Source organism: Hyaena hyaena, unplaced genomic scaffold (assembly GCF_003009895.1).
Source record: "Hyaena hyaena isolate Hyena2069 unplaced genomic scaffold, ASM300989v1 scaffold_9, whole genome shotgun sequence".
In the NCBI taxonomy this organism is placed as follows: Eukaryota; Metazoa; Chordata; class Mammalia; order Carnivora; family Hyaenidae; genus Hyaena; species Hyaena hyaena.
The window spans coordinates 5651978-5673416 of NW_024080641.1; the positions used below are offsets into that span (position 1 = coordinate 5651978).

General features: G+C 54.9%; 2 protein-coding genes and 1 long non-coding RNA gene across 6 annotated transcripts in view; 2 read left to right on the forward strand and 1 right to left on the reverse strand.

Moving 5' to 3' along the window:
* KCNN4 (potassium calcium-activated channel subfamily N member 4) lies at positions 1-13679 on the forward strand. Of its 3 annotated transcripts, XM_039250823.1 has the most exons (10): positions 1-310; positions 2642-2850; positions 5712-5807; positions 7045-7472; positions 9218-9353; positions 10657-10767; positions 10931-11049; positions 11364-11433; positions 12530-12697; positions 13087-13679. In XM_039250823.1, the coding sequence occupies exons 1-9, from the start codon at positions 145-147 to the stop codon at positions 12692-12694; spliced, it is 1500 nt and encodes a 499-aa protein (XP_039106754.1). In that variant the 5' UTR covers positions 1-144; the 3' UTR covers positions 12695-12697; positions 13087-13679. The 3 variants fall into 3 exon arrangements, with proteins under 3 accessions (XP_039106754.1, XP_039106763.1, XP_039106774.1); XM_039250832.1 differs by lacking the exon at positions 1-310 and having other exon boundaries at positions 1591-2850; XM_039250843.1 differs by lacking the exons at positions 1-310; positions 2642-2850 and adding an exon at positions 3350-3711.
* LOC120244372 lies at positions 7801-20748 on the reverse strand. Of its 2 annotated transcripts, none has more exons than XR_005531542.1 (3): positions 20663-20748; positions 18893-19022; positions 7801-8366 (listed from the first exon to the last, which is right to left on the reverse strand). It is a non-coding gene; the product is annotated as an uncharacterized LOC120244372 (long non-coding RNA). The 2 variants fall into 2 exon arrangements; XR_005531540.1 differs by lacking the exon at positions 20663-20748 and adding an exon at positions 20414-20544.
* Positions 20634-21439, forward strand: part of SMG9 (SMG9 nonsense mediated mRNA decay factor) — a 21254-nt gene continuing 20448 nt past the window's right edge. The window contains exon 1 of the mRNA XM_039250810.1: positions 20634-20892. The gene's annotated coding sequence lies outside the window, so the exon portion shown is untranslated. The remainder of the gene's footprint in view (positions 20893-21439) is intronic.

Sequence of the window (21439 nt, forward strand, 5' to 3'; positions counted from 1 at the left end):
AGAGAGAGAGCACAGAGATGGAGACAGAGAGACAATGACAGGGAGAAAGAATGAAATAGAAAAACACAAGGGACATAAAGATGGAGACCTAGACAGAGATGCTAAGAGAAACACAGGGACACAAAGAGACACAGAGCCAGAGAAATGGAAACAAAGGAACTGAGAGAGTCAGAGATACTTAGAGCCAGAGCCAGAAGAGATAGAGATAAAGACATAGAGGAGAGAATAACAGACAGGGAAAGGGCAGAGACCACGACAACGCAGGACCCAGACGCTTCCAGAGCAGGAGAGGGTGAAGCAGGAGTCCGAGGTGAGACCCAAGAACCAGAGAGGGAGGAGAAGGGGTGCAGAGAGATGGGGGCCAGCCCACAGGGGTGGTGGCTAGCAGGGGCGCTTAGGATGCAGCCTCAAGGGTGCCCAGTGGCACCGTTTTCTCCCCTAGGGCATGCGCGTGGTGTCTGGGTGTGCCTGGGTGCGTCCCCATCACTCTCCCGCCATGCCTCACCCCGAGTGGGAATCACACGTGTGCCAGGGAGCAGGCGTGGCACCAGCATGGGCTGTGTTTTTGTCACCGGGTGTGTCTGTGTGTGCGGTTGGCGTCTCTGGGTGTGTCTGTGTGGGTTGTGTTGGTGGATCGCCAGACGTGTCTGTGCGTGAGCGTCTCGACTCTCCCTGTGGCTGGCAGGTCCGTGTGTCCGCATGACATATGACACGGGAAGGAGAGGGCTTCTGTCTGCGAGTTCCCCGTGGACGCGGGCTGTGACTCGGAGGTCAGCGTGTGCAAGGTGTGCCGTGGTAGTGTGCCGTTGTGCCCTGCACGTGGCGGGAGGACAGTCTCGGCCTGTGTCCAGATGCGCTGTATCCAGACCCGTGTGTTATCTCTGTGCTGCTGGTGCGGTGACATTCTGCACTGTGGGTCAATCTGCTCGCACGTGCTGCTCTGTGTGTCGCTGTGCGGTGTGTCTCTTTCCGGGGCTTGTGTGTGTCAAGGTGAGCCGTCATTCAGAGATGTGAGCCTGTGTGTTGTGTCTAGCTATGTCCATTGCGGGGGCCTTTCCTTTTCCTGCACGAACATGGCCTGGGTGCCCACGAGTGGCATGCATTGTGTTTGCGTGGCTGTGTATTGTGTTGCACCGGAGAGCGTTGCCCCGGTGTTGTGTGTGCTGTTGTTGTGGGCCTGGGTGTTGGCTGTGCCAGGGGCCACATCTGAGGTTTTGTTGCGACGCACAGTGTCCCGTTGTACCGGAAACGCTGTGTCGATGTGTTGCGTGTCATCCTGTGCTCGATAGGGCTCTGTGTAGTTCGTGTTTGTGTAACCGTGCGTGTTGGAGTGGATCATGCGCCAGGCGGTGTGGGTGCAGCTTGGGTGTGGCGTGGCGGTCATGTCCCGCATGCTCCACACTGCGTGTCACATTTCGGCAGCAGGGTCTGTGGCGCCTGCACCCCGGCTGCATGGGCCTCCCCCCCAGGCACCGTTCTGGGTCCTGTCTTCTATGGCATCCCATGTCTTACTCTGGGCATGTGCAATTTGGGGGCTTTTCTACGTGTCGCTGTGTCTTACTCTGGGCATGTGCAGTTTGGGGTCTTTTCTACGTGTCGCTGTGCAGTGCATGTCTCTCCATGGGTCCATTCAGGTGTGCTGACTATGCACCTGAATGGCATTGCGCCCTGGGGTGCACTGTGTGTTGCGGTCGTGTATCTGTGCTGCAAATCGCTCTGTGAGCATGTGTCCCCGAGTTGCCGCGCACCACGATGCGGGTGGACGTGCATTTCTCTCTGTGCTGGGTGCTTGGGGATGGCCATGGCGTGTCCCTGAATGTATGTGGTGTGTCTGCACACGCCAGGTGTCACTGCACGGGCATATGATGTTGGGATGCTGTTATCAGCCCATCGCTTACACAGATGTGTTGAGTGTGGTGTCTGGGTGTCACTGAGTCAATATACGTTGTGTGTCTGTGGGAAGACAGTGTGTGTCATGCTGATGTAGCTATCGCTGGGCACCGTGTGCGGGGTCTGGCTGTGGCTCTGTGTCGGAGGATGTTGTATCAGTTTTGATTGCCATGTTTGTGCCTGTGTGTGGACAATATTTGGGTGGTCACGTGCCACACGGGGCAGAGCCTGCCTCGCTGAGCACCGGTGTGTGCCACACCATATGTGTGGTGTCTGGGTGTGGCTGTGGGTTTCAGAGCTCATTGGGGGTTGTGAGTCACTCAGTGTAGCTTGTGTTGTGTGCCCATGTGTGGTAGGCTCCATCTCCGGCCATGTGTGTGTGAGGGTTGATCACCCGGTGTCTTGTGGTGTCTGGGTGTGGCCGAGTGTAGGTGTGTATTACACGGCGCAGACCGTTGTGTGTGACAAAACCTATTGTGTCCCAGTAGTATGTGTCTTTATCCACGTGGATGCACGCCTCTTCCTTGCTCTGCCCCAAGACACACCCCAGTCCCTCCTTAGACTGAGAAGGGAGGTTGGGGAGCCTCCCCTCTGCCCAAGGGCCACGCCAGCCCCTCCCCGCCCTGCCCAGCCGTCACCACCCCCAGAGGGCATAGACTCCCTCCGTGCCTCAAAGCAAGAGCCCCAGAGCAAGGAGCAGAGCAGGCTGAGGACCTGCAAGCCACAGTGGCTGCCCTTTGTGTGCTGCGAGGTGGGGGACCCTGGGCAGGAAGCTGGCTGAGCCCCAAGACCGCAGGGGCCATGGGCGGGGAGCTGGTGCCAGGCCTGGGGGCCCTACAGCGGCGAAAGCGGCTGCTGGAGCAGGAGAAGTGGCTGGCTGGCTGGGCACTGGCACTGGCGGGAACTGGCATCGGACTCATGGTGCTGCACGCGGAGATGTTATGGTTCGGAGGGTGCCCGGTGAGTGGGGCTCTTATCCTGGGCCAGGGGAGGCTGGGGCTGGGGGAGGAGGGGCTGGGGGCTGAGGCCCTGGGTCTGAGGGAGGAGGGGCTGGGGGCTGAGACCCTGGGTCTGAGGGAGGAGGGGCTGGGGGCCTGGACTCTTAGGGCTCTAGGGAGGTAAATATCAGGGCTCTCTCTGCAAAAGGAAGGGAAAGGGGTTGCAGTGTCTCAGTCTTTGAAGGTTTGCAGTTGGACAGCTGGAGGTCCAGGACCCCTGGAGGCCAGGGGGTGGCAGATCAGATCTTCCAGTCTCCCAAGAGTCCATTAGAGGAGAGAGCCTCAGGGTCAGTGAAGGGAGGGTAGGGAGAAAAACTAACTTCTAGTAGGCGGAGGCTCCTTGGTCCTTATCTAAAGTCTAACGTTTACCTAGTGCCTTGGCTGCAAAGGGCAGAGAGCAGAAGAAACTGGTGGGGGGGGTGAAGGGGGGGTGGAGGGGGATGGAAACCACCCGGCCCCTCCCCTTGTCCATCATTCCCAACCTCCCCGCAGTCTGCCTGCTGTTTAGTCTGAGACATAATGGAGAAGTAGGTGCACGGTAGCCTGGACTCCTAGGTCCCAGGGGAGGGGCTGGGCGGCCAGGCTCCTGGGTCTGAAGAATGAGGCTTAGAGCGTCTTTGTGGGAAGTGGGCCTGACAGAGGCTAGTGTGAACGGGGAAGAAGACGACAGGTGGGGCCAGGACAGGTCCACACAGGCTCTGGGCACATTCCAGCCCGGCTCCGGGCAGTGGTGCGGCAGATGGAGGACAAGGGTCAGGACCCGTGGATTGGGGACAGAACAGAGTTGCTTAACCGGAAAGGAGGGGTTGGAGAACTGTCTGGGGTAAGGGATGTGGAATTGGTCTGGCGGGGGGGGGCACTGACTTGAGGCCTGGGTTGGGGGATTCCTGGGGGAGGGAGGCTCAGGCTTGGATTTGGGGGCAGGGGAGGAGGGCAGTCCCGAAGTGGTCAGCAGCCACGCGGAGGGTCAGAGCAAGCTGGCTTCCTCTGCCGGGCAGCTGAGGCCAGGGCAGCGGGCACAGAGGGGGTGGGGCTGCCGAAGCCCATGCCAAGAGGAAGCATGGCCAGGGCCTACCCGCCGCTCCCACGCTTCAGCACCCCACCCAGCAGGGGAGGTGAGGATGTGAGCGCCACAGATGGAAAAGGACAGGGGGTCTTTCCTACCCCACGCCCTCCCTCCCTCCACCTTCTCGCCTCTCATTTCGTCCTTCCCTCTGCCGCCTGCCAGGCTGCTGCCTCTGGCAGCTGGACTCGGGGAAGTTGCTGTAGCTTTCTGAGCCTCAGTTTCCCCATCTGTAAACTGGGGGTGAGGGTTCAGATACGTGGCCCTAAGGGTTCCTCCTCAGCCCCCTTTCCACTTGTGTCTTGACAACATCCATCCCTGCCCCTCACCTCCATCTCAATCTTATGGGCTCATTTTGCAGAGCCCCAGACACCTGCTGGGGGCGGGGGGGGGGCGGGAGGAGAGGCAGGTGCAGGGGAACAAGATGGAGATATGAGCAGCGAGAGGGACGAAGAGAGGCTGTCACTGAGAGATAGAGACACAGAGAGACGAAGGCGGTATGAGACAGAGACAGAGATGCAGTAAGAGAGTAGTACAGCCACAGGGAGAGACGGCGAGAGCTCCCCGAGGGAGACGCACACAGGGAGAAGGAAAGTCTGGCAGAAACAGAGACCCTCAGACACAAGAGACTGAGTCGGGGATTTGGGGGGAGAGAAACTGGCAAAGCGGAGAGGACCACCAGAGAAGTGGGGTGCTGTGTGGGCAGGGGGTGCGTCTAGTGGGCTTTGAGACACACTGAAGGACAGGGAACCAGGGAGACTTAGAAGGCTGAAGGGGTAGGGAGGGCTAGGAACAAGAGCACCATTGTTCTGAGGGGGGGGCAGGCCCCCTGGGGCAGGAAACTGGCCCTCTTCCCCTGCACAGAGGTGGGGCCCTGGCCCCGGGGGAGGCTGCAGCTATCTGAGGGAAAACAGGTGCTAAGCTCAGCATGGGAGGCCAGGTGGTCCCCTCCCCACTGACAACATTCCTCAGGTGGGGACCCCTCCCCACTCCTCCTAAGGAATCCAGCAATCCTAGTCCCCCCTAAATCCCTCCTTCAAGAATTCTAGATTTCTCCAAGGTATTGCCACACAAAGGGAGAGGAAAAAAAAAAATCTCTCCGTGGTTTCTAGAGGCCACGTGCTTCAGGCCAGATCTGCCCTGGGCTTAGAGCCAGGAGAGAGGGCAATGGGAAGGAGACACGGGGCCGGGACTCAGTGGCCCTCCTCAGAGCTGGGGCTGGGGTCTCAGGGACCCAGTGCCCTGGGTGGGTGGGGGAGGCTGTCACTCACTCCCTGAGTACTGAGAGATCATTTCTAGGCTCCTTGGGGAACGGAGAAGATGCTAGGACCTTCTAGTAGGACCTTCTAGGGCAGGTTGCTTTCTAGGACAGGACCAGCTGTGCGAGAAGGGAAGGGAGGGGGAGCTTTCTGAAGGCCAGGTGTGTGTTTCTAGACCTCCCCCCACCCCCACCCCACACTTGAAGAACCGTTTTTTACGGGAAAGGGGTTGGGGGAATTTAAAAGGCATTGCAAGGTCCCCCCCTCAGGTGTGGATCCTAGAAGAGGCTGTCGGGCTGGGAAGGAAAGGGACACTCTCCCTGGGGGCCAGATGATGGTTTTGAGAGTTCCCCAAAACTGAGGCCTCAGGTAGAACTAGATTTTGCAAGGTGGGGGGGGGGAGGGGGGAGGCAGGCAGGGGGGTGGGCGGGAGAGGCCAGGAAATTGGGAATTGAGTCCGGGGACCTGGAATCTTACCCCATTTTCTATCCCTCCCAACAGTGGGCGCTCTACCTGTTCCTGGTTAAATGCATGATCAGCATTTCCACCTTCTTGCTTCTTTGTCTTATCGTGGTATTTCACGCCAAAGAGGTCCAGGTAGGGCGGGCCCCACCCCGGGGCCCCTTCCTTGCTCCCCCCCAGCCCCCACCACACCCTGTCGGCTCACACTTTCCACACTCCTCCTCCTGGTCTGAGTAATGAGGTTTCTCCGCCCTAAGATTCGTCCACACCCTCACCCACCGAGAGGGGAATAACCACAGACAGACAGACAGAGCCTCCTGCAGCAACCCAGTCCCATGCTCCACTTGCAGCCCTGGGGTGCTGACAACTCCCACCTCTAGGCACCCCTGCTCCAGGCCCAGCTCCCCAGACCTCTGTCCTCCATCCCTGAGGCCCCACCATTCCAGGCTATGTGCCTGCAGGTTCGTCCCTATTCCTGAGCTCCCCATCTCTCTGACGATTACCTCCTAGACCTGGGGGGGGGCATGTCTTTCCACCCATCGCCCCCCTCCCGTCTCATTCTCATCCAGACACCCAGCTCTCCACCCCTCCTCTCCCCCCCACTCCCTACATCCCAGTATCCTGTTGCCTTTACCCTTTCCCCCTTTCCCCTGTAAAAGGGAGGTTTATTGGCCATATGTAATAATTCCCCCTGTGGTGCCTGCTCAGTAAAAAAGTACACATTATCCTTAACAGCAGTCATTCAAACGGTGAAGTGGCCTCAACTTGTAGCTCAGCTGTGTTGCTACACCTGAGGGGCCTGGGCCTCAGTTTCCGCATCTGTAAAATGGGCGTCATAATGCTTTCAATCTCACTGTGTTGTGAGCATTCCCTGAGTCATAAATTGGAGAGAGAGAGCAGTGCCCATGTCCCAAGTGCCCTGTAAAATGTTAGCTAGAGTCACTGCTAATGGTGTGCGATTTACAGTTACAGTTAGTTACTGGCCGTGTCCCCAGAAACTGAAGGCGGAGACAGCTCGGTGGCTGTGGGCTGTAGGCTCCTGGGACCCAGGGGTTTCTGTTTTCCTCACCTGTGTCTTCGATATATAGAACACTGTGGGGCCCACAGGAAATTCTGGAAGTGGGCTGACACTGGGGGTGGGGGGTGGGAGAAGGTGGAGAGGCACCCTCCTCAGATCCTGACCCACTCCTTCCCCACCCTCCCCAGTCCCACCTGCCCGTCCCTGTCCTGCGCTAAGTGCCTCCCTCCGCCCCCTCCCCAGGGCCCCGGCCCTGGTGGGCGCGCCCCCCTTATCTCCCTGCGCTGGCAGGCAGGCAGGGCCGCTTGACCTTCGTGTGACCCCTTCCCTCCCCCATCTGTCCCCTCCCCGCAGTTGTTCATGACCGACAACGGGCTCCGGGACTGGCGCGTGGCGCTGACCGGGCGGCAGGCGGCGCAGATCGTGCTGGAGCTGGCCGTGTGCGCTCTGCACCCGGCGCCGGTGCGGGGTCCGCGGTGCGCTCAGGGTTTGGGGTCCCGGTCCGCGGCGACGCAGTCCTGGCCGGGCTTCCTGGACGAGGGGGAGGCGCTGCTGTCGCTGGCCATGCTGCTGCGCCTCTACCTGGTGCCTCGCGCCGTCCTCCTGCGCAGCGGCGTCTTGCTCAACGCGTCCTACCGCAGCATCGGCGCCCTCAACCAGGTCCGCTTCCGCCACTGGTTCGTGGCCAAGCTGTACATGAACACGCACCCTGGTCGCCTGCTGCTCTGCCTCACGCTTGGCCTCTGGCTCACCACCGCCTGGGTGCTGTCGGTGGCCGAGAGGTGAGGGTGCTGGGGGTGGAGGGTGGGGGTACCAGGAGCATCTGGAGGAGCCGCTTACAGCCACAGCTGTCCTGGATGGCCTTACAGCTTGGGCCCCTGGGGGGCAACGCCGAGGAGAAAGCTGTTTGTCCACACTCAGCCACTGGGGTGAGAGGAACCGACTGGCTGGCCACTCCAGTCTCCCCAGACTCACACAGGCCCTAGCAAGCCCTTCCCTTCCCACTTCCACCCCTGCCCTGTCTCGGGTTTCCAGACATATATTCCATCTCTAAACCCAGGTACTGGGGCCAGGCCAAGGGTTGCAACTGCCTCGTTGGAGGACAGTGACACCTTTTCCGAATTAGCACAGAGATGTTCTGTGGACACTCCCCATGATCCTGGGATGGGGGTGATTGGGGGCTGCTCTGGAAGGAAATTCCCTGCGGGGAATGGATAAAGGATTCCAGGCTGCCTGCTGGACAGACTGAATGCTGGGCCTGTAGCCTTTCAGGGCCTCGGTTTCTCTCCCTTACAGATAAAGAAAGTGAGGGTAAGCTTAGTTGGTGTTTCTTAAAGTGTGGTTCCCGGGCCAGCAGGGAACTTGCTGCAAATCCAAATTCTCAGGCCCTTCCCAGAACCACCAAGTTAACACTCTAGCGGCTCGGGCCAAGCAACCTGTTTTAACAGGGGATTCTGATCCCTGCTCAAGTTCAGGAACCTCTGGTTTAGTACCTCTGGCAAAAGATTCTTGAAAAGAGGCGGGGAATGACGAGCACTGGCTTTTCAGATCCTTCCTTCATCTGTAGAATGGGTGTCAAGTTCCACTGTCCTTCAAGTCTCCCCAGCAATTCTGATCTTTCACGATTTTCAACTCCTTCCTCTTGCAGAATGTTTTCCTCCCACCATGTTTCTCATCTGAAAAATGGGAGGGTGAGGAGGGGGTCACATTTCTAAATCCCAAATCAGAACTCCTCAGACTTGAATGTCCTTCAGGATGAAGGAAGTGGGGCTTAACAGTGTAAATTCAGTCCCCGCCTCCAGGCAGTAGTGGCTCTCACGGCATCATGAATGAAGCTTTCCCTGCTGACCCTGATGCAAGGGGTCTGTGGGCTTGTGTTAGACAAATCAAGATCTTCAATCCCTTCCATGGCTGGAACCAAATGTCTCCTTCCATAAAGTGAGGGGAAGGGAAGAAAGGGTCCTGCCTTTTTAGTCTTGACAAGGCCACCTGTAGGCCATACAGCATCTTTGTGGACATTAGAAAAAGGGGCCCCTGGGGCGCCTGGCTGGCTCAGTCGTTGGAGCATGAGACTCTCGATCTTGGGGTTTGAGCCCCACACTGGGTGTAGAGATTACTTTAAAAAATGTTTTTATTTTATTTATTTATTTTTTTTTTTTAAAAGAAAAAGGCTCCCCTTCCTCCGGGTGATGATATCACTGTCAGGGTGGACAAGTGGACCCTGGGCTGGGTTTCTGCCTGCTCTCAACCCTTCAACCATGCACTCTGAAAGCAGCAGTCCTGGTAACCTAGCTAAAACCAAACAGGCTTTGGAACTGGTGGGATCCAAGTTCAAATCCCACAGCCCAGAGTGGCTGAGCCTCTCTTGCCCAGCTCACACAGCAGAGAGGAAGCCAGGCAGGCTCTCCAAAGCCCAGAACTTACTGACTTTTTCTCTGGGTGTTTCTGGGGACTGTAGGTGTGTTAGGAAGGAGAGTATCAGGGATCATGGGGTAAGGTTTCAGAACTAACTCATCTTTCCCTATAGGCAGGCCGTTAATGCCACTGGACACCTTTCAGACACACTGTGGCTGATCCCCATCACATTCCTGACCATTGGCTATGGGGATGTGGTACCAGGCACCCTATGGGGCAAGATTGTCTGCCTCTGCACTGGAGTGATGGTGAGTACAGCTCCCTCAGGGACCCTACCCTTATCCCAAATTGCTCATCCTTTGGGCCCCAGGAAATCATGGAGCCCACGAAGGCATTCAAGGAGACCCCCAAGAACACCCACTGCCCCATTTCCTTTCAAAACGCAGGGATCCATCCCCTAATCCTTGCTCTTTGGAACCTGGGACCCTAGGCTTCACCATCCTCAAGAACACAGGCCCGACTTCCCAGCCCTATTTCCTTCCAGAAATGTGTCATTTGACACAAGGAGAAACCTTGTGCCAAGGAGAGACCTAGAAAGATCAGGCAATTTGCACTAGAGCTCACAGCCCACCTCCTGGCCGAGGTTTCCCAGCATAATGGAATAATGATAGCCAACTTTACTGAGCACATACTCTGTGCCAGTCTCTGCTCTGAACACTTTCCAAGTGTTAAGGAATCTGCAGGGTCATACTGTGAGGGCATGCCCTTTTTACAGGGAGGAAAGTGAGACGCTGAGAGATTAAGGAACGTGCTCAGGGCTGAACTGGAACACAGGCACTCCAGGAAACAATGTTTGCAACAAGTAAATTGTCCAAAGCTTTTGTGAGCTGAGATACAGCTTGGGGAAGGGGAAGGCTCCAGAAGAAAATTTACTGTAAGGAAGAACAGCAGGTGCCGCCAAACAGCTGCTGGATCAGAGGCCTTGGGAGAAGGGAGGAGTGTATGGACCAAAGTGCTCAGGCAGCTGAAGCAGAACGAGGCCAAGCTGAGTTGTCTGGAGCCAAGGCCTAGACCTTGGAAGGCTCTGAAAGCCAGGCTAAGAAGTTTGGGGCTGGGGGAGCCTACATTAGGGTAAGGGGGCAGGCTCCAAACTGTTAGATCTCTCTGGGGTCAGGGTCAGGAGAGGGGAGGCTGGAGATGATCCAGGAGGGAAGGGACACGGCCAGAACTGGGCAGGAGCCACAGGGGAGAGGGGAGATTGAGGGATACCCTCATGGACCTGATGGCCAACTGGGTGAGAGCAATGGGGAGGTGGTGGCCAGGACTGCCCCTCGCCCAGAATCTACCCCTCTCCAATCATGCCCTTAACAAAAGGGGACATTCTGATGGTGTGAACGCTACACATGAGTGGGACTCAGACACGTGACTTGTGTCCTAGCTCTACCCCCTCACAGCTGTGGGACCGTGGTTCTCCTCCCTGGGCCTGCTTGCCTGTCACCGAGGGGTGGTCTTGCTTGCCTTTTGGGGCTGTTGTGAGGGTTCAAGGAGAGAGAGTTTGGCGGCACAAGAGCCCCAACAGCCCTCCTGTCATAGTGTCTGATCTGCCCACAGGGGGTCTGCTGCACAGCCCTGCTGGTGGCCGTGGTGGCCCGGAAGCTGGAGTTTAATAAGGCAGAGAAGCACGTGCACAACTTCATGATGGACATCCAGTATGCCAAAGAGGTGAGGACGGACCTGCGGCACCCACAGCACCCAGGAGTCCCCACCCATTCCCTCCTGCCCCAGCCTCCAACCCTCCCCTTCCTCAGACCAGGGAGTCCAGGCCCCAGCACCTCTTCCCAGAGCCCTAGGGGTCTGTCTCCACTGACACCATGCCCACCGCCAGATGAAGGAATCGGCTGCCCGAGTGCTGCAGGAGGCCTGGATGTTCTACAAACACACCCGCAGGAAGGACCGTGGAGCTGCCCGCAGGCACCAGCGCAGGCTGCTGGCTGCCATCAACAGGTGAGGGCCTCTCTGCGAGCATCTCCTCCATCCTGCATAGTGTGTGCCCGGGTCAGGACACCCGTGTGTGGGCTGAGCAGATGTCCACTGAGACCTCATAGTGACTCTGTCTGTGAGGATTCATCTTGCACCTCTGTCTTTGGGTCTGTGCCACCCCACATGTGGGCCAGGATACCTGGGTCTCTACCTGGGAGATGGGCTCATGGGTGCAGCTCTCTGGAAACCCTTCCTCACTGCTGTGTCTCCGTGAGTCTCTCCTCCCCTTACCCATCCCCAAGCGAGGGTCACTTCTAAGCTATCACCTCTTCCCACAGGTTCCGCCAGGTGCGGCTGAAACACAGAAAGCTCCGAGAGCAAGTGAACTCCATGGTGGACATCTCCAAGGTACCGGGGCCCAGTGGGAGGGGTCTATAAGGGAGTTTGGGGCCACCGCACTGGTAGGGAAATCTGGCCCCGGCACAGACAACACTGGCAGGGGTCTGGCACACACACGCACCTGACAAAGGTTTGATGTTGAATGAATGATTCAACTGTTTCTTACACTCATGTAGGGGACACATCAGATCCCTTTTTAACTTAAAGAAATAGTATAAGGAACTCCAGCGTTTAGTTTTAAATTATTTTTATTGTCAAGTTACATGTGGACAGATGAAATTTCTTCCAATTCTGACTCTTAGGCAACAAATAAAACCAAAGCAAACATACACACCAAATTCAAACATAAATGGCAAAACCAATACAATGCAAATTAACACTGACACAAACCGATGGCATCGTTTCAGGGGAGGTCAGTCTCTGTGGTGACTGTAAAGAGGGGCCTTAGGCAGGCTTGCCTGGCCAAGGTGGACCCCCCCTTGCCATTCTTCTGCTGGGGCCACTTGATTCAGCCACTGCTTGGGGTGGTGACATCACATCCCTTGGCTTGGCTCACAGAGCCTTTTGCTTATCCGGTGGCCTTTGCTTTTTCTCATTAGCCCGAGACAATTCAAACAGTGGCCATTGGCACCAATGCCATGGTAAACACAGCCGCAGATGCAGGCCCCTAAACTTCAGGGCAGGTCTCAGTGAGGAGGGGCTGGCCTAGATCTGCCAGAATTGGCAGGTCATATTTCTGAAGATTAACTGGCTAAAACCATAGAATTCAAGAAATCTCATAGAAAGCTCACACACCCTCAAAGATGAAGCTGTGAATCCTCATCTGAGAAGGTAATGAAAGGGCTACTGTGAAGTCCTTCATCAATTCCACAAATGTTTAATGAGCACCTACCTTCTATGTACTAAGCCTTATTCTAGGTGCTGCCTTGGGCATGTCAGTTTAACTGCTCTAGGCCTGTTTCCATAGCTGTAAAAACGGAAACAGATTCTCACTCACACTTTTAAAGAGTGTTTTAAACCACGAATGGAAAGCACCAAGTCAAGTTCTGGGATGAGGCAGAAGTGCACCTCAGCCGCTGAGGCCTCTGGCCCCCTCTCTGCCCAGATGCACATGATCCTGTGTGACCTGCAGCTGGGTCTGAGCAGCTCCCACCAGGCCCTGGAGAAGCGGATGGACGCACTGGCGGGGAAGCTGGACACCCTGGCTGAGCTGCTTAGCAATGCCCTGGGGCCGCAGCAGCATCCAGAACCACGCCAGGAGGCCACGTAGCTGGTGAGGGGGTTGGGACTCAGGCAGAAGAGCCTCCTGGAGGAAGGGCGCCTGTGGATAGCAGCCCATGGGGCGAAGGGGCAGGGGATGGCCTTTCTCCTTTGGAAGACAGGGCACATGGGCCTGGACTAGCAGTAAAGGAAGGGGACAGTCCTTCTCTTTGCTGACCCTCAGTATTTTCTCCCTCTTTCTTGGCTTGATCTGTCTGTCTATCTCTGGGCATGTTCTCAGTCTCTGTCCAAATGCCCATCTGCTGGTGACAGGTACACCCACCCTCTTCCTTCCTCCTCTGTCCACTGGTGTTTGTCTGTCTTCACCCCAGTGTCCCTGCTCTTGCTCTGCCTTTGGTTTCTGGCCTGCCTATCTAGCCATCTCTCTGTTTGTCTCCCCAGGATCCATGGAGGCAGACCAAGCTACTTTCCCCAGGATTGAGGTCGAGGACACTGTCCCTGCTACTCCTGACCCAGCCCTACGAATAAAGCACCTCAAGTGCAAGGACCGAAGGGGGCCCCACCTTTGGATGGGCTCACTCACGGATGGCTGCTGGAGGAGACACTGGCTCAAGAAGAAAGGCCGTGGCCACACAAACACACACCCACCCCCGATTCCCCCAATGGGAAAATGGTCACTACTACCCTACATACCCTGGACAAAACATCCTCGCTATGCTGCTATGGATGACCTCCAGCTTTCAGTTAGAAGGGGAGGTGCCTGGGGGTGAGACTCCTGGGTCCCAGAGGAGGAGGGGATGGGGGGTGGGGGATGGGGGTGCAGAGTCCAGGATCCTGGGATGCCTCAGTTACTGCTGGATACGGGAGCTGAAGGAACCAGGCCTGAGGCTGAGGGGAAGCAGCGCCCTCTGCCGGGAGAGCAAGGAGAACACAGTCTTCCAGAGCTGCAGAGGATCTGGTGGAGAGAAGGCGGGTGGGGGGCACAACTCACCAGTCTCTGTTCTTAACTTTGTAATAAATGTTAAACAAAGCCAGAAGAAGTTGCTGTTTCTTTTCAAACGTATGCACATTCCCAACAGGCAGGTCATCCAGTGCAAGGCCCTTGTTTGGTCTGAACCTTAGTTTTCCTGTCTGTAAAGCAGACCCCCTCCTCTAAGTCCCCTCCCAGGTCTGTGGGTCCTCAATAACCCTCACCCCCACAGATCTGAGACTAAGAACAAAGGCTTCAAATCCAGGATTTAGTGCAGGGTCCCAAGCTTAGCTCTGCCATCCACTGCCTGTGTGACTTTGGGCAAGTGGCTTCACCTCTCTGAACATTTTACCTCACCTCTAAAATGGGTCCACCTTCCCATGGAACTGCTGTTAAGATGAAAACAGGGACTGGCACAGACGGGCAGGCATTTAGTAAGAATCAAAAACACAAGAGACAGTTCATCATTTTTATTAATCGGTATTGATTTTCAGAAGTAGCGCATGGCTGCTCTTTTTCTTTTCTCTGCAGCCCTTCCCCCCACTCATCTCTCCAGTACCTAGATGACAACTCACCCATCAGGAAACTACCAAGAACCCCAAACCATCCCACATACTCATTCCATTATCTGCTTAAGACTCAGACAGGAAGTAGGGAGGGGCTGGCACTTCTGGAGGCCCTACTGTGTGCTCCCCTCCTATAAATCACCACGACTGACCCAACCCATTGTAGAGATACAGAAACTGAGGCTGCAGGAAGAGCCACGTCTAAGAGGCTGGAAGTCTGGCCGCAAGGCCCAGATTCACACCCAGCTTGCCCTGCCCTGTGGCTGAGCCCTCCCTCTGCCCTGCCTGAGGTGAGTCAGAGGCCGAATGGCCTTGGACTTCTTGGAGGTTTCACTTCCCATCACTTCCCACAACGGCTCCATTCCACTTTGAGAGACTGATTCATCCTCGCTTCCTTCGATTTGCGGGGAAGCCCGGGCTGCGAGTCATCATTCTCTGCTGAGCTATCTTTGGATTTCCCTACAAATCCACAGTTAGCCTCATCCCTCGGCCCCCGGAGCTAAACTGGGGCCTGCACCACCCACTGCCACGAACTGCCCTTCCTCTGGACGCCAGCCCACCTGGCAGTAAAGGAGACAGGAACTGGATGGGACCTCTGAAGACATCTCCAACACCCTCCCCCTGCAGGAAGCCCTCCTTGCAGTGTTACAGCCAGATCCCCTACCAAACCCATTCTTCCTCGTCCCACCCCGCTGCAGCTGGCCACCTCCTTCCTATTCCTCCTTTAGGCCTCAGCCTGGGTGTCTGTCCCCTTCTCTAGAAAGCCTTTTCTGGAGCTCTCACAGCCCCCCATGAACCACAGTATTTTTGGAACCCAGCACCCTGCTAAGTCTATATAAATGACTTCACAAAATCTCTAAAAAGGAGGCAAAGTGGGTATTGTGTGGTCCTGTTTTACACATGAAGTAACCGAGGCAGAGAGAAATTTAAGAAACCTACCCAGAGCCACAGTAGAGAGGGGAGAGCTGGGCTCTGGCCCACGGAGCCTGGCTCCAGAGCCCCAGCATTTAGCCAACAGGCCCAATGAGAAGCTCAGGGATGATTAACAACGTATTTTCATTTTTTGTTCTCTACTGTGTTTTCAATGTCAAGGGCTGGCACCTGCAGAGCCTCAGTGACTATCACTGAATGGTAACCCTGAACGCCTGGGGTACCGAAACTCCTCACTTTCCACCGCGGTGGTTTCCGCTGAGACAAGGCAGGAACTGGTTAGAAGGGGCTTTTCACAAAGAAACTAAGAGGACGTGGGAGCGATCCCCTGTTCTCAAGTATCTTGGACCTGCCCCGCTACCTGCACCCATTCCCCAATGTGGGACATAGGTCCTGACAGCCCCTTCCAGCAGCTTCTGCACTCCCCCTCACTAAATCAGCACTTCCATCAGGGGCTAGGTCTGCAGGCATGAGTCAGATGTCTCTGTCCTCAAGGGGCTCAGTCTCACAGGCTCTGTCTGGGCTTCTCTCCTTTCCTGTTTTACCTTTACCTCCACCTCCACCAGGGGCCTGAGTGGGGAAAAAAGAGGGCCCAGAGAAGGGTGGGGGCTTCCCAGGGTTAGAGGGCCAGTCAGGAGCTGAGGCAGATTCTGGCCTCTCTCTTTTCAAGCACCCGCCTCCCTTGGACTGTGAGGACTCTCCCACCCATACCTGGACCTGAACTTGGCCCTTGCTCAAACTTCTGTGGCTCCAACCTGCCCTTCTGTCAAAGTCTAGCTTCTTGCAGCTCATTTTTTCTTTTATGGAGGTCCTTTTACATAAAGCACACACATTTTAAATGCAGTCTCAGTGACTTTTTACCCATTTATTCACTGGAGCAGCCACCACTCAGATCAAGCTAGAAGTTTCCATCCCCCTAAAGGCTCTCATGTTCCCTCCCAGCCAACACACTCCTGCTTCCCTGGTAACCACCATCCTGACCTCTTCTGCCGGATTTTGAAAGCAGCCCTGCTCTACATGCTAGATGGACCGATTTCTTAGGCTCTGCGATCCATCCCTGCCGCTCACGCTTTTTCACTGCAGAGTAGTATCCCATTGTGTTAATACACCCACAGGCCTCACCCTGGGGGCTCTTCAGGCCCCATAACCCCCTTCCACATCCCCCCACCCCACCCTGGCTGTTAGCAGGAACCATTAGTGATTCCGCACCCAATTCCAGTGTGTGGGTCCCCCCCCCCCACCACACCACCAAGCAATTCTCAGACACCAGCCGGATGTTCTATACTTCAACTCAATTCTGACACTGTCTTCCTAGAAACAGCATCAGATTCCACAGATTAAGAGCTCAGTCCTACAATACTGCAACCCCCCCCACCCCCCAACCTTCAGAAGCCAGTGGCAAGTCCAGGTTATCACCTGTGCTTCTGGACCAATCAGCTACAGAGCACAGGTTCCAAAAAACGACCCCCTGGGTTGGATTCATCTGCTACACCAGCTCACAGAACTCAGAGAGAAACATTTTACTTAATGGATTCCTGGTTATTATAAATCAGTAATTATTATAAACCAAAAAAATCTCAGAAACAGGAAGATGGAAGAGACACACAGGCAAGGTATGGGGAAGGGTGGAAGCTACGATGCCTTCTCCAGGGGCCCCACTGTCCCCAAATCTCCATGTGCCCTAAAACCTGGAAGCTCTCCCAACTCTGACCTTGTGTGTGTGTGAGTGTGAGCGTGAGTGTGTGTGTTTGACCTTTTCGGTTTTGATGGAGGCTTCACTACATAGTGCTAATTAAATCATTGGCTGCTGGGGACTGACTCAACCTCCCCGACTCCCCCTTTCCAGAAGACCAAGGGTCAGATAACTGCCCACCACCGCCCTTCCCTCTGGCCCAGCCACGTAGAACAACTACCGAGAGCATCTGTCCAGTTCTTGAGTATGGCTCGTAAAGGAAGCCCTACCATCTACATCAACACCAGACTGCGGGCCAAACACCTTTCTTGAGCTGTTATGCTGTGTGCAGTAGCTGCCAACACAGAAGGAACAGGAGTGGTCTCCACAATCTGGAGGGAACATCAGATGGTCCAACTTTCCTTTCTTTTACCAGGGAGAGCTGGCCCCTCTTTGATTCAAGGCCAATCCCTCTCTCCCTCTCACCATGCTGCTACCCGCCTGAGGACCGAGTTCCTAAGTCTCCACGCCCCTTTTCCCTCTACCACTCTTGTTAGCACGCAACATGCTATAATTCCTCCCACCTTCAACACTCCTGAGGGGCGCCTGGGTGGCTCAGGCGATTAAGTGCCTGACTTCGGATCAGGTCATGATCTCCTGGCTCACGAGATTCATGAGTGTGAGCCCCAGAGTCGGGCTCTGTGCTGACAGCTCAGAGCCTGGAGCCTGCTCCAATTTCTGTGTCTCCCTTTCTCTCTGCCTTTCCCTCTCTCGCACTCTGTCTCTCTCTCTAAAATAAATAATAAAACATCTAAAAATTTGGAAAATACAAAAATAAAATAAAATAATAAAATTTCACAGTGAAAAGTCAGTAAAAAATTTTCTGTCTACAACCCTGGCTTCTCTCCTAACTGTCGCCCCTTACTCCACGTCCATTGATCTCAGAGTTAGCAATTTCAAAGCTTGTTGATTTCCCAGGAAGAGGATTCCTCTACATCTTCGTAAAAAGTAAAAAAAAAAAAAAAAAAAAGGCATCACGCTTTGTCCAGCTGGTCAAGCCCAAAACCTTTAGGATAACTTTTAAGTCATCCCTGATTCATTCTTCCTGTCACACAACCCTCTTTCTGAGTCACCATCATCTCCCATCCAGGCAGGGACATGGGCTTCCTCATCACCTGTGTCCAGCTGCAGGTCGTTCTCCTCACAGCAACTGGCGCTGCTTTAACGCTTTAACTTTTCTGTGCACAGACAACAGTCATGTGGCTCGAAAAAGCAGAAGTCTTCAACACTCGTCCTCACAGCTCGGATCTGTATCTGTGGCCTTCACCCGAACAAGCATCCACAGTCATTAACTGCGGGTTTTCACTCGAGAAATGTTTATAAAACTTACATCCCAACACTCTGGTCCTTGCTCACAGCTCTACAACGGCTTCCTGTTACACTCAGGAAGTAACTTCCAAAGCCCTTCTGGTGGCCTACAAGACTCTATGTAACCTGGCCCCCCTTGATAGCTTCATTCCAAAATAATCCTTTCTCTCGTCCCCTCACTCTGCTCCAGCCATTCTGGTCACCTTGACAATTTTCCTCAGACAGCCCTACCCGACCGCCGCTGACCTCTGTCACTGGAAATTTCCTTATCCTGACTTATCCTTCCAAGCATCTTTTATCTGACATAATCTGCTCCACTGGAATAGCTGATCCTAGAGGGCAGGTGCTCTGGCCTATTCCCTGTAGGAGCTCCAGCCTACAGCTGTGCCTGGCAGCTGATTAAAGTTCCAGAACACAATCAACATATGAATGAATAAAATGAACACAGAAATCATTGGAGAAATGAATACATCATGTGGCAATGGCTCTCAATATTCCCAAACGTGTACCCTTTGACCCAGCGATTCCACTTCAAAGAAGATATCACTGATAATCCTATCACACACATGCAATCAGATATACAAGGTTATTAACCGCAGCAAACGCTTGTAAGAGCCAAAGTTCAGCAACAGCCTAAATGTTTATCAACAGGGAAATGGTTAGGGCGTGATACATCCACACAACCATGCCACTAATGAGAAAAGGCAGGTTTTTGGGTGCTTGTCTGCACCACTGACTCACCGCTAGGCAGGCTGCCCGCTGCCAGAGGAAAAAATGTGGGCTTGCTCTAGGGAGAGACGGGCTTGCCCTGCTGCTTCCTGGCGAAGGGACTTCAGTAAGATGTTCTCTTTCGGACTGTTATTTTCTGCATCTGTTAAATGGGGAGGGGGAAAGCTTGTAGTGATGTATATAAAACACAGCCTGGTACACACAGGGCTCAATGTCAATGCCAGGCCCTTTCTTTTCCCTTTTAAAGTCATTTCCTCCTGATGGTTGCTCAGAGTTGTGAAACTCGCATGGAGGGTGATCTGGGATTGAAAAATTTGAGAAAAACTGGTATGACCAGAGATGAAGATGCTAGAGAGGAACAGGGGACAGACACACTATATGGAGGGATGGTCTGTCATGCGTGTTTCTGCTCAACACTCACAGCCTTTGAAGAATCCATAAACAGGACTCTCAACTTAGTACGTGGACTGGTGTTTTCACCCCGCCTGCAGCAGCCTGTTGAAATTGTTCCACCTGGTACGGGTACTGAAGAAATGGCAGCAGGGACAGGCTTGGGGGGGTCGGGGGGGAGAGCGCAGCACAAAATAATGACAACACATAGTGCTACTACGCACCAAGCACTATTCTGGGTACTTTCACCCATTTAACTCTGCCAGGAACATCATAAGGTGTCACCAATCTCCATTTTAGAAAAGGGGCTAGAGAGGGTGGAGGAACGTGGCCAAGGTCAGCTGCCATTTATGTGAACCCTGGCTCAATCTCTTATCTCCAATGCTTTGCTTAAACAGTCGTTCCGGAAGTAAACTGGGAGCCAGCGCTTTAGGAAAGGAATATGGGAACCGGAGTAGACTTTGTGTACCCTAGTGGCTGCCTGAATTTTGTCAAAATGTACATGTATCCCATGTTCAAATATAAATTTAAAAAAACATTTTAAATAAGATTTCAAATGAAAAACGGTAAATTCCCCCCATTCACCAATATACACGATTTACACGCCCCTTCTCCCTCCTCCTCCCAGTGGTAACCGCGGGAAGCTAGCTAAGCCGCTGCGCATGCGCTCTCCTTGGGCCGCCCTCAGAACCCGGTATTTCCCTCTGGTGAGCACAGAGCTCCGCCATCGGCTTCTTGAACTTTCGACCCCCTAGTCCTCGGTTCCTCCTCCACCGCGGAGGGCGGGAGATTTAACAATCCTATTCCCACCAGTCTCCGTCTCCCAGGGCTTGAGGATCTGACCCGCCCATCTCTGCAGCCTCACCTCCCACCCAGGAGGAATTGAGTCCAAGATAGTCTAGATCTTTCCCTCCGTCTGGAGAGCCGTTTACCACCCTTCAAGGTCAAACCGACTTGGGGCTTTTCCTTCAGTGATTTGCTCTAGTTGTCTCCTCCCACAGAGCGGGATGTCTTCCAGTGCACACACTAGGTCTAACTCATTCCTGTGTTCCCAGCACTTAACGGCCCAGCACCCGGACATTGCTCCCTGTCGCCCCACCCCACCGAATTCCGCCAACGCCATTGACGAGGCAGGACTCGAACCTGCTTTCTCCGGAGCCGCCCCTCTCTTCGCTACACTCCTACATGGGCCTCAAAGGCGCGCGCGCGCGCTCACTAACGCGGAACCGCAGCATTCTCCCGCCTCCCCTCCGTCCGCATGCGTGCTGCAGCCAACCGCCTCCATCAACGCATGCTCAGTTGATGACGCTCCATTCTGGAGCGCCCAGCCCTCGGCGCATGCGCAAAGTCAGCACCCCCGCGGGTACTGGTCTCCGCTCCGCCCCGCTCTACCTTCTCCTCTTCCTCTTTCGGGCCGTCGTTCTTTGGGTGCCACTTCCGGGGTGCCTAGACCGGTTCCGGAGTGACCGGTGCCTGCTTTCTCTCTCTCTCTCCCCAACGCTCCTTGTCCCTCAGACGCCATTTGCAGGCCTGTGGCTTGTAGTGGAACCTCCCCCCACCAGCCCCGTCACGGAAGGCGCGCGTAGCGCTGCGCCCCAAGAGCCAATCAGCAGCCGCCTTAGGTAAGGGGCCCCAAAGCCCGCGCGAGGCTCGTGCACCAGCAGGGGGCGGGGCGCGGGGCGCGTTTCGGGGCCCCGCCCCCGTCTCGACCGTTAACCGGTCGCTCGGACGTCCGGCAGGTGTGCGTAGCTGAGTAGGGATCCAAAAGCGACCCGTAAAATGCCGGGTTGGCGGGCGTGGCGGGGAGAGGAGATGAATAGTTGTGTAAATAGAACTTCAGTTCTGGGAGGGCCTAATAGGGCCTGTAAAGTGGCCGTCAAGTGTTGCAAACGTCCAACGATCGCATGTAAAGAGAAGTTTCGGGAACACGTTCGCAGAGGGTCTGCAGACAGTCCCTATATACCTGGGAAGTCCTCCGAATTCCGTGTAGATAGAAACCGAAATCGTAGGGTTTCCCATACGAGGCTTGTAGCAGGTGTCTAACTATGGGGGGGGGTGTCTCTGAGTAATATATATGTAGACTTAGAGGTTTTAGGGGATGCCCCATATAGAAACTTGTAAATATACCTGTTTAAGTGTTAGCGAGTCCTTAGAGAAATAGTTTAAATA